Source organism: Gobio gobio (assembly GCF_949357685.1).
Source record: "Gobio gobio genome assembly, chromosome: 16".
NCBI classification, from domain to species: domain Eukaryota; kingdom Metazoa; phylum Chordata; class Actinopteri; order Cypriniformes; family Gobionidae; genus Gobio; species Gobio gobio.
The window spans coordinates 46275574-46292094 of NC_137109.1; the positions used below are offsets into that span (position 1 = coordinate 46275574).

A 16521-nucleotide genomic window follows, 5' to 3' on the forward strand; every position below is an offset into this window, starting at 1 on the left:
GCACTGTTTACACTACGTCAAAAGCGTAAGGCCGTGTGTCCACTAAAGCGGTTTTCACACGGCTGGCTGGCGTATTCAATTGTTTTCAATGGGAGCGCTGCGTTTTTAGAACGTCATGAGCGCAACGAGGCGCTGAGCGAGTATTTCACGCTCAAGCGCGGAGCGCTCAGCGTTTTTTACTGGTCGCCGAGAGTTGAAGAAAGTAAAAAAAAAAGAGCTCACCACTGTCACTTTTCACCCAGCCGTCCAATCACAGTGGAGGAGGGGGCGGGACAAATACAACACCGACCAACCGCCACATTCTGTGTGTACAACATCAACAGATGACAACAAGCAGTATAATAACGCAACAAAATAATTTAAAACAAGAGCCAGAGCAAAAACTTTACATTGTATCAGCATTTTTTATATAGAATCAATATAGAAACAAACTATCTGTGAAATGAGATACTAGTAACACTTCTGCAGATATTCCGTATCATAACAAGCAAAGAGTCTCAACTGAAAAAAAACGCTTCGCTGCCAAATAGCTCTCAAGCGCTACAGCAAGGCGTTTTCAGCAGAGCACCTAACGTTTTCAGTCGGCTATAAACCTTTTGGTGGACACGCAGCCTAAGAGTCTGACACAGGCTTATTGTTTTTTGTGCACAAAAAGTATTCTTGTCACTTCATAAAATTAAAGTTGAACCACTGGGGACACATGGACTATTTAATGTCTTTACTACCTTTCTGTGCCTTGAAAATGGTAATAAAATTGGGGTCAGCGAGCTCTCGGATTTCATCAAAAATATCTCCATTTGTGTTGCGAAGATGAATGAAGGTCTTGCGGGTTTGGAACGACATGAGGGTGAGTAATTAATGACAGGATTTTTATTTTTGGCTGAACTAACCCTTTAAGCCTTGTCTGTGAAACCGGGGGATAGAGCAATGCAATAATGTCTTGTCTAGTGTTTAGACGTGCACCACTTGTCACTGCTCACTTCTATTTTTTCCTTAAATAGCTTCAGTGCAGTCAGCTACTTCTTATTTGTAATTTGCAGAAACTGCATGTTTCCAGAAGGCTAGCCTGATTGTAGTTTATTTACTCCAGATTAAACTGTAGCTTCTGCTCTCTGTCCACTTCCTCTGTCTCTCTTTATTCTCTCTGGCTCTTGTTCTTTGTCTCATGGGAGCTCCAGAACGGTTGTCCGTTGGTCAATGCACTAATGTCACCCCTCTCTCTCTTTCTCATGCTCCCACTGCTCGTGTTTTCTCACACAATTCTATTCCTTTTTTTTTCTCTTTCTGTTTTTCCTCATCAGAGGACACTAGAGCGAAGGTCAGTGTTGTAATCTCAGTGTGATGTCTGTTTGAAACTCATAGCATGTTTTTTTCAGAAATGTCTTATTCTCCAGAGACATTGGTACAAGGAGATATGGAGGTGACCAAGTTTGATGTGTGTTTGTTGGTTGTAAAATATCACCCTTGTTGACTGATTGGTGTTATATTAATTCATGCATTTAGCAACTGAAGAAGAAAAAAAAGGCTTGTCTAAGCCCTGTTTTATTGCTTTTGTAGAATTAGACATTCTTATAGTGCTGATAAGATACTGTGTGTTGAGACATGTGATACAAACATGTGTCAATACAGAGATCAATAATGATGTCTCTATGCTGGTGGGACACAAGACTGATTCAAATGACTTGATGAAATGTGCTGTTTTGACTCATTTGCTTATGGCAAAGTTTCCCGTCTTTAATATGTTTTACATGATTCTAAATCTGGATAGTGAGCACAAAATATTTTGGATATGTGGTTTGCATGAATGTCTAATTCACATGAATAATTCTTTGGATTCACTTCAGTAAAATTTGGTCTTAAAAATTGCATGGTTTGTACATCATCTGGTCAAACTGCAAGATGCGTGAAAAGAATGTTTTGCATTTCCAATCCATGAATAAGTCTCATCATGTTTGTCACAGTTCCTATAACATGGGTTTGTGGCATCCTGCATGAAAATGAGTGACATGACATTTCTCTTGGCTCACAGTCTAATCTTTCTGCGGACTGTCTTTCTCTCAGGTGTGTTTGCAGAAGCAGAGTTTGGAGAGAGATCTAGAGGATGTGAGAGGAAAACTGAAGAACACCGAGTCCGACCTGAGAGAGAGTCAAAAGAAAGAGACACAGACTGAGGCCAAACTCATGGTACAACAACATGCATAATCACACTGACCTTAGAGACTCGAACTGTGGCCCGAGTGTTCAAAAGTTTGGAGTCAGCAAGAATATATTTATTTTTAAAGAAATTAACATTTTTATATTTAGCAGGGATGCATTACATTGATCAAAAGTGACAGTAAAGACAGTCTAATGTTACAAAAGTTTTTTTCTTTAAATTGTAATGTTTGCCCAATATTGCTGTTTTTATTGTATTTCTTATGAAATGATGCCTTGGTGAGGGACTTAAAAAAACATATTTAAAAGAAAATCTTACTGACCTCAAACATTTGAACGGTGGTTTATCTAAATGATGGCCTTCATTTTTATTTATGTTGCTCTGAAATATCAAGACATTTAGTCTCTTTTATTAATAATTTTTCTTTCTGGGGAGGTCATTAAAAGGAGATTTTTGGATTTGGTTAGTCCAATGAAAGCTGCGAATGAGTCCAGGCCTTCTGCCGTCAGTCCGAAGGTCTGGACTCATTCGCAGCTTTCATTGGTTAAGGACTGCTTAAGAGGACATTTGACTGACTTGTGACCATGGACGTAGTGTCCGTGAGGTCACCCATAGGATTCTGAAGAGCAGTTTTGAAGCGTAAAGTAGGGATGAGCCATCTTGTCAGCGCATCATCGCACGTCACTCCAGGATAATAGAAAATGGGCAAAGAGGCGGGACATGGGCGGAACTGAGGTGGCGTGATAACTGACAGACAGCAGACAAACCGCTATCCACCTGTCACTCAAAGTGGCCACGCCCTTAATTATGCAGAACTTTAAGGCTTTATATAATGTAAATGAATGAGTTATAAAAAAATTCACCCCCCTCACAGTTGTCATGAAGGGCAAAATTAGCCGTATAGACCAAAACCACAATTTGTACCAGACTGTAAACATGTTTTTATCTGCTGTAAAGTTGGGCATTTAAACATGAGGCTCAATGAGATTCTGCTCCTTCTGGAGTCTGTCTCTAGCGGCCAGTCGATGAATTGCAGTTTAAAGGATTAGTTCACTTTTAAATACACTTTTGCTGATAATTTACTCACCCCCATCTCATCCAAGATGTCCATTTCTTTCTTTCTGCAGTCAAAAATAAATTAAGGTTTTTGATGAAAACAGTCCAGGATATTTCTCCATATAATGGACTTCAATGGGCTCCAAAAGGTTCAAGGTCCAAATGACAGTTTCAGTGCAGCTTCAAAGGGCTTTAAACGATACCAGACGATGAATAAGGGCCTTATCTAGCGGAACGATCAATTTCTGCGAGAAACCGAGCAGTATTTATGCTATTATTTTACCTCTTATCAGACGATAGTGATCGTCTCTGAGCTCCGCCATAACTTCCGCTAAGTGAGGTCAAAATACGAGTGTGGTCATAGATGTATACGTAGATGATGAGGCATCTATGATCGATATATTTATGACCACGCTCGTATTTTGACCTCACTTAGCGGAAGTTATGGCGGAGCTCAGAGATGATCAGTTCGGCAAAGAAGTCCGTCACGGCATTTGTTTCCAGGCGGACCGTTAAAGAACGCAGCACAGTTGTCTCGTGGACATCCTGTAGAATTCAACCAATCAGATGACGACTTTGAAACTTCTGAAGTGTTTCGAGAAAAGTGTGCCATATGCATCAGACGTTCAGCCAACGTCCGTGAGTGTGACGTCTGAGGCTGAGACTAGGATTTGGTTAACTTCTAGCTAGGGATATATTTATCAGCATTTAGGTGTGCACAGGTCAGAAATCAGGATGAAAACTAAATTTATTTTTAAAAAATTCAGATCAAATGTATAGAATAACTTTCTTTGAACAATGGGATAGAGATGCAATGATGTTCAACCAATTAGACACATTTCTCAAGTTTTTCTTTTACGTTCCTCACAATATAATAAAATGTGTTCGCTTACTTCAACAAGAGTGTTGTTATTGAACATCATTGTCAAAGTCCAATCCGAGTTGCCTGTCACAGTGTCTGGTAGATAAGGCGGAGCCTTCAGTTATGACTGGGTGGGAGATTTATTACCTGCTGCCAGCCAAATACAGATTTATTTATTTTTTGGTTGCTAATTTCTCATCCTGTCATAAAACAGAAAGAGATACAAACTCAACAAAAGCACACAACAGTTACCTAGCTATTTAAATGGAGTCTTGATTTTGACAACTAAATTAAGCTTATTATAATTATTGTAGACTGTAACTCTTACCCTAATATACAGGTTTTGGTATTTTTACAAATGCATAAACTGTTTCTTTATTTCCTTTTTGATAATGTCCCCAAAAGTACACTACCGTTCACAAGTTTGGGGTTGGTGTGATTTTAAAAATATATTTTTTAATGCTTTTGAAAGAAGTCTCATATGTTCACCAAAGCTGAATTTATTTGAAAAATAAAAAAACAGCAGTTAAAAACAGCAATATTAAATTTTGTAATTTATTTCTGTAATTCTAATTCTATTTATGTAAAAAAAAAAAAAAAATCAATGTTGAAAATCGCTTTGCTGCTTAATATTTTTGATTAAACGCATACTAAAATTGTTCAGTATTTTTTTTTATATATATAAAACTCTTGTAACAAAGTAAAAGTTTATACTGTTAGTTGATGAATGTATTTTCTTTATAAAAAATAATTTCTTTAAAAAAAAAAATCTTACTGACCCCATACTATTGAACAGAGAGGCCCAGACACACAGGCGAAGCTCCCAGAGCAACAATACTGTTACTGACTCAGCTGAATATAGTCTCAGATATAGCACCATTATCTCCTTACGACTTCTGTTTCACGCTGGGGCTTGGGTTTAAGAGCTTTATTTTTAGACGCTATGACTTACAGTAGACTTGCAATGTAAGAGTCTTGTATTATAATCACCAAATGATGTTTGAGTGCAGAGTAATGTTATATGCAGATCAGGATTGCAGTTGGATAACCTCTTTGTCTGCTTGAATACGTTCATTTTGTGTATTTAGGTGTGTCTTTGTCTAACATGCCTCACCCGGAACGCCTATGAGGATTCTGGTTGCTTTTCAACATTAAACAATACACTTGTATAATGTAGTTTTATGGCTGTTCATGGATGAAACGTGTCTTTAATCATTCATCTCATTTGACAAGCCTGTTGTTGACATGAACAAAGCTGTATCTTGTCCTGTAGGAGGCGCTGAGAGAGAACGAGAGTCATACTGTGTCTCTAGGGCAGATGAAGAAGCAGGAGAAAGCTCTACAGGAGCAAGTGAAGAGGTTGACTGAAGACCTTGCTGAGGCCCTCAAGCTTATTAAAGAGCTGCAGGGTGAGTCTCGTCCACACAGAGAACTGTGTTTGTGTGTGTTGGCCCCGCCCTGTTACACACATCCTATGTGTTTGCCTCCCCCTTCTGGCCAAACTTTGACAGTGCGCCTTCTAAAATCTTTTACTCAAGTCTGTGATTGGTTAGACAAGCCAGTCAAAGCAGCCTTTTAATGTTTTTTAAAACAATTATAGACATTCAACATTATAGTGTAATTGAAAGCTATCAATTTCAACATTTTATTAGGATACAAAAAAAAACACTTTTAATTTAAGTGAACTTAAAGGGTTAGTTCACCCAAAAATGAAAATTCTGTCATTAATGACTTCCCCTCATGTCGTTCGACACCCGTAAGACCTCCGTTCATCTTCGGAACAGAAATGAAGATATTTTAGTTGTAATCTGATGGCTCTGAAAGGCCTCCATTGGCACAATGGCACGGTTCACTCTCAAGACCCTTAAAAGGCACTAAAGACGTCGTTACAAAGTCCATCTCACTACAGTGGTTCTACAATAACTTTATGAAGCGAAGAAAATAGTTTTTGTGCGCAAAAAAACCCTAAATAACGACTTATATAGTGATGACGATTTCAAAACACGGCCTCATGAAGCTTCGAAGCGTTATGAATCAGTGAGTCGATTCAGCAGTTTGGATCGCCAAATTTCAGCAGTTTGGCGGTTTGACACGCGATCCGAATCATGATTCGACTCACTGATTCATAACGCTTCGAAGCTTCATGAGGCCGTGTTTTGAAATCGTCATCACTATGTAAGTCGTTATTTAGGGGTTTTTTGCGCACAAAAACTATTCTCGTCACTCCATAAAGTTATTGTAGAACCACTGTAGTGAGATGGACTTTGTAACGACGTCTTTAGTGCCTTTTATGGGTCTTGAGAGTGTAAAGTGCATTGTGCCAATGGAGGCCTTTCTGAGCCATCAGATTACAACTAAAATATCTTCATTTGTGTTCCGAAGATGAACGGAGGTCTTACGGGTGTCGAACGACATGAGGGTAAGTAATTAATGACAGAATTTTCATTTTTGGGTGAACTAACCCTTTAAAACAATCTTCACATTAACCCATTATAATAAATGTAATTTACCTGTGGCCTTTCTACCTGTTAGACATATACAGAAATTGAATAAAGTTATCAAACACCTTTCTTAACTGCATAAATTATAAATTAAATATAGATTATTCCTTATTAAAGCTACACTTTTCTCTGTTACCTTTTTGTTTTTTGATTAACATTAATGACCGACATCACAGCAACTGGTTTATTAGGCAGTCACTTTAACCCTTTCATGCATGGTGTCCACATTTGTGGACAGTTAATTTAACTTCATTTATCATGGTAATTTTCTCCAAACCACTTGAGGGTAGGTAGTGTCAGTAGATTGACAGCAATATTGTAACAGTGGCCACTGTCTTGTTTTTATTTTATTTTATTAAATGCACAATAACAACAATTTTCATCATTGTCATACCACAATAAAGGAATGATACACCAAGGTCCTTCAGTCATGATTAAGCTCCAAGTCCTTAAACACAGCCATTGTTCTCGTAGCTTTTACGTTTTTAGAAAACTCAATGGATTCAAAATACATTTGTGGCTACTGTCTTTTTTTTGTTTGTTATTTTTTATTTTTTTATTGACATTAGCCATGATTTTCCTGGTGGTTTTTTTATTTATTTTATATTGGATTTATCACAGATATAATCACTTGTAAACAACCCTTTTGACAACATCATAAATCATACAAAAAACAAAATAAAAAGATCAATGCAAAACAAAATGGATAAAGGGCCAGGGGTAATATAAATTACATTATATAAAGGTGTCTCGAGGCACTTATTAGCAATCAGACAAAATGTCACAGAGCACATGTACATTATAAGAAATACTGAATATTATATGATGTACACAATGTCATGGATTTTAAGGCTTTAACATTGCTGGAGGTAGATATTGTTTCTAAGTAGTACTTCAAATCTTTACAAAATATATTAAATAGGGGCATTACAGACAAAAATGTGCACATGTCAAAAAAATCTAGCTAGTAAGAGGCTACTTTCTTGTATTCCAAATATTCTTTGCTTGATTAAATCATTAATCCAAGATGGCTGACAGCGATAGCCATGTGCCAAATGCCCCAGGCATATCTATGAAAAACCTCCTTTTATACAATTGAGCTAAAAAAAAATTATTAGTATGTACAGTAAAGTATGATGAATATGTTAGTATTTTATAAACTAAAATTTAGAGTAAAATGTCGTTTTTATACACCAAAAACTAACTGTCACGTATGTGGATGTCATGCGACAGTGGAGTCAGATTGCATAAAGTCTGATTTCTGTAACCTGCTAGTATATCTCTTCTATTTTTGCAAATATGTTTTGAATTGTCTTATATTGTAATAAAACAGACATTTAACAAATGTATCAACATTAATAACATTCAAAATTACATATTACGACATTAAATGGCAACTTTACACTTACATATCGAGACAAATTAGCATTTTGCCTTCCAAACCGGGACCGCACAGGTCAAGCACTCTGTCCAGAATAATATAGAATATCCCAGAGGACAGAGGAAGTGAGCGTGACAGCACTGATGAGGAGTGTGTGCCGGCAAAGCCCAGCCCATATTGCTATTAGGTTTCAACTTGTATGTAACTACCGTTATAGTTCCTACAATATGTGTTCTATCGTTGTTATATTGTAATATTAATGTTTTTAATAACTGAGCTGATATACATAGCATGACATAATTAAAACACAATGTTCCATATTGTCATCTGTGGCTTTTTGTCCCATTTTACGCCTTTATTGCATGGTGTCCACCAGTGATGCGCGGGTTGATCCAAAATGAGCGGGTGCCCGCGGCCACCCGCGGTTACCCGCGGTTACGAGTCATCCAAAAATATTTTTAATGATATTCGGGTCACGGTCGGTCGGATCGTCAATAAATCCTTATTTACCTTTTGAATGTTGAGCGTTATTAACTTTTGAATAAATGCTGACGCGGGACAAAATGCCCGATTTCCCAAAACGTTGAACTGAGCAATGCCATTGTACCATTTTAATAGGCTACTTTTAAACGCATTTAAAGTCAGTTTTATGTATTTTCTGAGAGGGGGCGGGATTTTTGTTGGGAAAGTCGGGGGAGAGACGCACACTTCGATTAGACTGGATAAACACATGCAGCATCTTAATTGTTAAGAAAATTAAACGAAATAAATGAATAAATCAAGCCTGTATTACATAACACTAGGCTATATCATACAGCATTCAGAAAAATAACAGTTTGCGCTCCTAAGGGCTTTCACACTTTTCCAAATGTTTTCCAAATGTGGGCTGATGAATTCTTCAAGCCGGGTCGAAACATAAACATCGCGTTCATCAATAATATGCATCTGGAGCTGAAATGGAAAATGATGGGCCGCCTCAAGAACTTCCTGCTCTCGCTGCTGCACCTCTGAGCGCACCACGCCAGGGCCTGAAACATTTTCTCAATGGCCCAATGAGCTACGATGAGCATTTACTACTTTTAAAAAATGCGGGTCAGGAAGCGGGTCGGGTACAATATTTTCTTCTTTTTTTTTGCGGTCCGAGTTGCGGGCGGGTTAGTTGAAAACGTCGGTCGGGTGCGGGTTGTTTATACATTGACCCGCGCATCACTGGTGTCCACATACGTGGACAGTTAAATCATTTTTAAAGAAAACTGAATTTTGTCAAAAATGAAAATGGATTTCAATTTTAGCATTATATTAAAGTAATAAAAAGAATCTTTAAAGAAACACTCCACCGTTTTTAGAAATAGGGCTTATTCAACTTCTTTCCTACATTTAGATATGTGGGCAAATGCATTTTTGTCTCAGTGCATGCATTGTTTTAGTTTAGCAGGGTCGCCGCTAGCTTAGCTTAGCATAATGAATGGAATCCTATGTTGCCAGCTAGCATGTCCCGAGTAAAAGTGATCCAAAGAAAAAAAAAAGCCCACCTAATTACTACTTTGTTCCAAACCTGTATGAGTTTCTTTGTTCTGCTGAACACTAAAGAAGATATTTTGAAGAATGTTTGTAACAAAGCAGATAGAGCAACCATTGACTACCATAGTATTTTTTTCCTTACTGTGGGATTTTTGTCTAATAATTGCCAAACAATTTACCTGTATTTATTTAATTTCCTTCATTCTTCTCTCCTTTAGCTCAGCTGGCCGCACCTCCTCCAGCTGTGGCCGCTCCTCACTTCAGCTCTTCTGGAGACTCCTTCTCTCCCTCCGTTTCCCTCCATCATGACCGGTCTCCTCCTCACAACCACTCCTCTCAGAGAAAGAGGGCCCCTAAAACAGGACGAACAAGGGAAGAGGATCAAATGAAGTACCCCTCTGGCAGAGAGCCAGGAGAGGGCATCGACTCGGAGCACATCAGAAAGTTTGAGTCTGAGGAGTCGCCGAAATTTAAAGGAAAAGGTCAAACATATCCAAGCGGCTCTCTGAGGCTGAGTGAAACAGATGTAGACACATCAGTGACAGAACAAGACACGGGTATTGAAGATGTGGACACAGACTCGTTTACATCTGACTCAACCAGTGGTATGATTCCTAAAAGTGAATCGGACATCTCTTGCAGCCTACAGGAAGACATTGCATATGACACATCTGGTAAGACAGAAAAACGTGACTCGATGCCTCTAAAAGATCTGAAGAAGGAGAATGCAGAGCTTCGCGATGAACTTAGAGATGTGAAATACGAGCTTCAGACGCGACTCGAAGACCTTGAAACCCAGAGGAAAGCAGAAACGGAGGCCAGGACCAAATTGAAACAGTTGAGCCGCAAACACTCAACCCAGACAGAGCAGCAACGCGCCAAAGGTCTTGAGCTCAAAGACCGTGTGGCGAAACTAGAAACCCAGCTGGAACAAGAGAAGAAAGAGAGCATGAAACTGAGAGAAACACTTGAAGCACTAGAAAGAGAAGCTGAGATGAGACTGGAAGAGAAAGAGAGAGACCAGGAAGAAGGAACCCAGTTGAAGAACGCCTTGGCTGAGATGAAGCGAAAGGAGACGGCCATGGAGGAAGAAATAATGCAAATGAAAAAGGACCTGGAAGACCTTCAGCTCAAGCTTGCACAGGAACGAGAGGAAAGAGAGAGGGAGAGAGAAGAGGAAAGGAAGCAGATCAGAAGAGAGGAAGTAGAAGCACTAAAGATCGCACAGCTTCAAGAAGAGCTGGACAATCTTCAAAAGTCTAGGAGTTTAGAAGAGAAGATATCAAAAGACAATCTTCCTGTCACATATTTACAACTAGAAAACCGCTCAAACGACGATAAGAATGCTGCTGTTACAGAAAACAAAGACTTGGTTCCTTCTCCGGACTTTCAAGAGTCCATCTGTGATTCTGTGAACCTTCACAATACAAAAGTCTGCAAAGAAACCAGAACAATTATGGATCTTGGAGCGCAAACTAAACCAACAGAGGACAAGACATCAGCTGCAGAGACGGACAAGACTCGAGCATTGAGCACAGATGCTTCAGATTTGGATGGCACTACTATTTTAGTTTTGGAGGTGGAGCGCTTGAGGGCGGAGCGAGACCGGGAGTCTGAGAAGGCGAAACTAGCTCAAGGAAAGCTGGAGGTCCTACAGAAGCAAGTGACCACTCAGACTAAGCACCTTACCCAAGCTTTTGAAAGTCAGAGCAAGCACATTGAGAACCTGCTGGGAGAGTTGCATGATAAAGAATGCGCCCTTCAGAAGCAGGGCGTGGAACTGCAAAAATGTCTAGAGAAAATCAGTTTTCTTGAAGAAAAACACACTAGGACGGACTTTGCCCCCAATGACATCTCTACGCCTCCTGAAGTGTCTACAGAGATCTCAAGAGAGCTAAGCTGCGATTCTGTCTTCAGCAACACGAGTGTAAGTAACCATGAAATGTTTAGTGACGATACGCAACCAATTTTGAATGAGGTCTCACAGCCTACTGTACAACTGCCTGTTGAACGCTCAGTTAGTCAAAACATGGATCAAACCAACACTAATGAAATATCTGATAAGCTACAAGTGCCTGAAGCTTCCAAGCCACATGAATTATGTCTCGCTTCAGACGCACATTGTGGAAATGCTCCAAGTTCAGATTCAGAAGCAGCAAGACTCCCTGTGGTAATTGAAGAGAACGCAAGTTCTCTCTTGCCCGATGAACAGTTGGATGCTCTGAACTTCCAACCTTACATTCAAGAACCTTCCACAGATGATATCAAGGCGCTAGAACAAGCAACAAAGGAATTACGAGATGCTAAACTTGAGCTGAATGTGTTAAAGGCTCAGAATTCAGAGCTTGCTCTACAGGGAAGCGTGATAAAGGAAGAGCTTCTGACTGTTGTACAAGAGAACGAGGAGTTGAAATTGAAACTGCACTTGGACAAAGACGCTTGTGCGAAACAAGATGGCTTACTTTTAGTGAACACTGATAACAAAGAAGTGTCAAGTACAAACAAAGGATTGAAAAACAACGACTCATTAGGAAAGGAGAAATCAGAGCTTGCTCTACAGGGAAGCGTGATAAAGGAAGAGCTTCTGACGGCTGAACAAGAGAATGAGGAGTTGAAATTGAAACTGCACTTGGGCAAAGACGCTTGTGCGAAACAAGATGGCTTACTTTTAGTGAACACTGAAAACAAAGAATTGTCAAGTACAAACAAAGGATTGAAAAACGACTCGTTAGGACAGGAGAATTCAGAGCTTGCTCTACAGGGAAGCGTGATAAAGGAAGAGCTTCTGACGGTTGAACAAGAGAATGAGGAGTTGAAACTGAAACTGCGCTTGGGCAAAGACGCTTGTACGAAACAAGATGGCTTACTTTTAGTGAACACTGAAAACAAAGAATTGTCAAGTACAAACAAAGGATTGAAAAACGACTCGTTAGGACAGGAGAATTCAGAGCTTGCTCTACAGGGAAGCGTGATTAAGGAAGAGCTTCTGACGGTTGAACAAGAGAATGAGGAGTTGAAATTGAAACTGCACTTGGGCAAAGACGCTTGTACGAAACAAGATGGCTTACTTTTAGTGAACACTGAAAACAAAGAATTGTCAAGTACAAACAAAGGATTGAAAAACAACGACTCCGTAGGACAGGAGAATTCAGAGCTTGCTCTACAGGGAAGCGTGATAAAGGAAGAGCTTCTGACGGTTGAACACGAGAATGAGGAGTTGAAATTGAAACTGCACTTGGGCAAAGACGCTTGTGCGAAACAAGATGGCTTACTTTTAGTGAACACTGAAAACAAAGAATTGTCAAGTACAAGCAAGGGATTGAAAAACAACAACTCATTAGGAAAGGAGAATTCAGAGCTTGCTCTACAGGGAAGCGTGATAAAGGAAGAGCTTCTGACGGTTGAACACGAGAATGAGGAGTTGAAATTGAAACTGCACTTGGGCAAAGACGCTTGTGCGAAACAAGATGGCTTACTTTTAGTGAACACTGAAAACAAAGAATTGTCAAGTACAAACAAAGGATTGAAAAACAACGACTCATTAGGAAAGGAGGAGTTGGTTGTTCTTCATGAAAACTCTAAAGCAGAGGTTCAGTCTCTTCAGGAGCAGGTACGTTTTAGTAAAATGGAAAAAAAAATTTTTTACTTGGCATGAAATGGAAATTCGCCATATCAATTTTCTAAATGTCTCTTAAGCTACGTTCAGACTGTCAGTCCAATTCCAATTTTTGTGCATATCCGATTGAAAACCGATCAGATTTAGCAAGTGTGAATTGCTAAAAAATCACATGAAATGTGTTTTTATTTTAGTTTTTTTACAAATCCGTTTCAAGCTACATTCATATGTAGTTTGAAATCCTATTCAAATCCCATTTTTGGAAATCCGTTTCAGTCCGACCACTCTGATCTAGGGTGGCCATACGTCTGGATTTTGGCCAGACAGTCCAGATTTTCAGCTCCCTGTCCGGCGTCCAGCGCAGCTTCAAGCCGGACACTCATTTGTCCTTTTTGGAGTTGCGCTGAATCGGCCTATAAAACCCCGCTCTAGAATCTTTATTGGGACGCAGCATCATAGCGTCTAATGCCGTAAGATCTCTGGTCAAACAAATGATTGGCTGAAAGCGGCGTCAAATAAATATCTGATTTATCATTGGTAAAAAATGTAAACAAGCCTCCACAACGTGCTGGCTACGTCATATCATAACGTTAACATGCCTAAACGTCAGACCTCATTTAATCCGGAATGGACAAAAGAGCATGAATTTATATCAAAAAGCATGCAGTGTCGCTGTGAAATGGACGTTAGTAGTCAAGGGAAAGCCGCCATTGACCGACACGCGGAAAAACATAAGTTACCGACGAGCCCCAGGTATGTCTTCCTTTAGGTCATTTTTTCGAGAAGCTAAATCACCTCAGGATGACACAATCTCCGCTGCAAAGCTTTGTAAAGTCTATCATCACCAGTCATACAGAAATACATAACCAAATAATCTGGCACAGTGCCAGAAAACATTACATTTCTGGACTTCTGTAAAGAACAGAAATAAATAAATAAACAAATAATGAATACGAAAAATAAATAAATAAACATTTCAGTTCTGGAAGAGCTGCCTGAGCTGCTGCAGAGGGTGAACTTCTTTGTTAAGGAACTGAAATGTGTATTTATTTATTTTTCGCATTCATTATTTGTTTATTTATGGATTTCTGTTACAGAAGTCCAGAAATGTTATGTTTTCTGGCACTGTGCACTTTGCAAGACAGGTTCATCTCAGTGGTCAGTTTTTGAAACCGACATCACAATGTCTTGAATAAATACAAATGCTGTAACAAACCCTTTTTTGCCTCTTACACATGGATCTACATCAAGAAGATATATCGTAGATCAAATTGTCTGGCAATGAATAGAGTAGGCAATTGCATAATCACTGTATCACGATACCATCGATATGATGGACAAAATTGTATTGTGCGAGTCCTGTGCAATTATTCTTGCCCCACTAAATTCCGCTAAGTGTCCTCCTTTTTAGTGTTATGGAAATGGCCACCCTACTCTGATCAGAGTTTGCGTTGTTTATGTGACTTTCTCACGACAGGTAAAATGTTATAGGAAACATGCTGAAAGACGCTACAGAAACAAGGTTGTGTTGTCACCGGTCGAGCAGAAAATGACAATATAACGAAGACAAGTTTTGAAACCGGCGGAAACAACAGCACGGAATAAAGCCGCAGTAGTCCAGCGTGCGGCAGTTGCACAATGTCATGTTATAAGTAAGGCAACATTTGTATTGCAAACCCCTCTATGTTGCGGTTGTTGTTGTTGCTGTTTTTGGCTTATGCCTACCAACACAACGTCATTGCCATAGAAACCAATGCAGATATTCCCGGAAAACGAAAGAGCTGTATGGACACCCAAATCGGATCTGAACCATTGAGATACACAGTGTGGACATCAATAATTTTAGATCGGATTCACAAAAAATCGGATTTGGACTGAAAGTATGAACATTGTCTCCATGTTCACAATAAGATCATCAAGGCAGAGCGACACATGTCATAATCTGAAAACCACGCCCACCAGGGGCGAAAACAATCCAACGTTCTCCATTGACTTTGCATTGCGTGAAGCAGCATCCTTGTCTTTTCTGACTTATAAAAAAAACCAGAACAATGTCTAAAAGCTGCTATGTGACAAAGTGTACAGCAAACAAGCTAAACAAGACCCAGAACCAAACACCCAGACGTTTTTATAAGCTGTTGACTTAACGAGCGTTTAAGGACACAAAAGTGGAACGAGGCAAATGAGACAGAGCGCCACATGTTATATTACACTGAGAACTACAGCCACTAGAGGGGAACGTAATCACAGACAGTGACAAAATGTTTACTGCACACATAGGCATACTGAGTGTCAGGATCCCAAAATGTACCCATTCTTCCTGCTGATGCTTGACGTCTTATTGCCTGTATCCACTTTTGTGTCCTTAAACACTCGTTTTCTTGGGGGCGGCAGCTTATAGAAACTTCTGGGTTTTTGGTTCTGGCTCTTGTTTAGCTTGTTTGCTGTACACTTTGTCACATATCAGCTTTTAGACATTGTTCTGTTCTTTGTTAAGTCAGAAAAGATAAGGCGGCGCTTCACACAATACAAAGTCAATGTAGAACGTTGGATTGTCCCCAGGTGTGGGCGTGGCCTAAATGCACTCTGTCTCTATGCACAACTTTGACCTCATAATCTTTAATCAAAATGTTTTAACTCGATCTTCTGGTGAAATGACTTTTTCTCTAGTGACGTGTTTCTCTTCCAAAAATGTTGTCCTTTTAAACCACAACCCCTTCTTACAATTGACTGCAAGTATGCATTTCAGGTCGGCCTCCACTGTCCTTTGACCTTCAGGGTGTGTTCACAATTGGCATGTTTGGTTTGAATTAAACGAACCCTGGTGTGATTGCTCTGTTAGTGCGGTTTATTTGATTAGGCGTGAACGCTGCCATCTGAACCCTAGTGTGCATCAAACAAGCGTACAGAGACCGCTTCCGATCTTGATCCGCTTCCAAACGAACTGATGCAGTTTGGATGAAATAAGAACACAACACGGACCAAAGACCATTTTATAAGCATATTTACACATTTTATAAGCTCTTCAGGAGTTCTCAGCTGGTCAAAATAACATCATATACAGGGAGTGCAGAATTATTAGGCACGTTGATTTTCTGATCATATTTTTTTTCCAGGCACATTTGACCAATTCCAAACCACAGTAATCCTAATAACTACTATTGATTTAGTATTTAATAATGTATAAGTGATATATAATTGTTCATGAAGGCTGGAAATGAAAATCACCTTATATTCAGGTGTGCAGAATTATTAGGCATGTTTTCTTTTACAGATAAATTGAGCCAAAAAAGAGATTTAACTCAGACTGAAAAGTCAAAAACTATTAAATGCCCATGAGAAGGATGCAATACTAATGCAATACTAGACATTACAGTTAAGGCGTGACCATTGGACAGTGAAATGCTCGTTGGGTCAGCAGGGTCAGAC

The 16521-nt window shown here is 39.4% G+C and overlaps 1 protein-coding gene across 1 annotated transcript in view; it reads left to right on the top strand.

The window, feature by feature from the left end:
* The window catches only part of LOC307139389 (uncharacterized protein), a 56146-nt gene that overhangs the window by 28065 nt on the left and 11560 nt on the right, over positions 1 to 16521 (top strand). Inside the window, exons 10-12 of the mRNA XM_079838345.1 lie at positions 2062 to 2184; positions 5347 to 5482; positions 9695 to 13086. Coding sequence (XP_079694471.1) covers positions 2062 to 2184; positions 5347 to 5482; positions 9695 to 13086 — 3651 coding nt within the window. The remainder of the gene's footprint in view (positions 1 to 2061; positions 2185 to 5346; positions 5483 to 9694; positions 13087 to 16521) is intronic.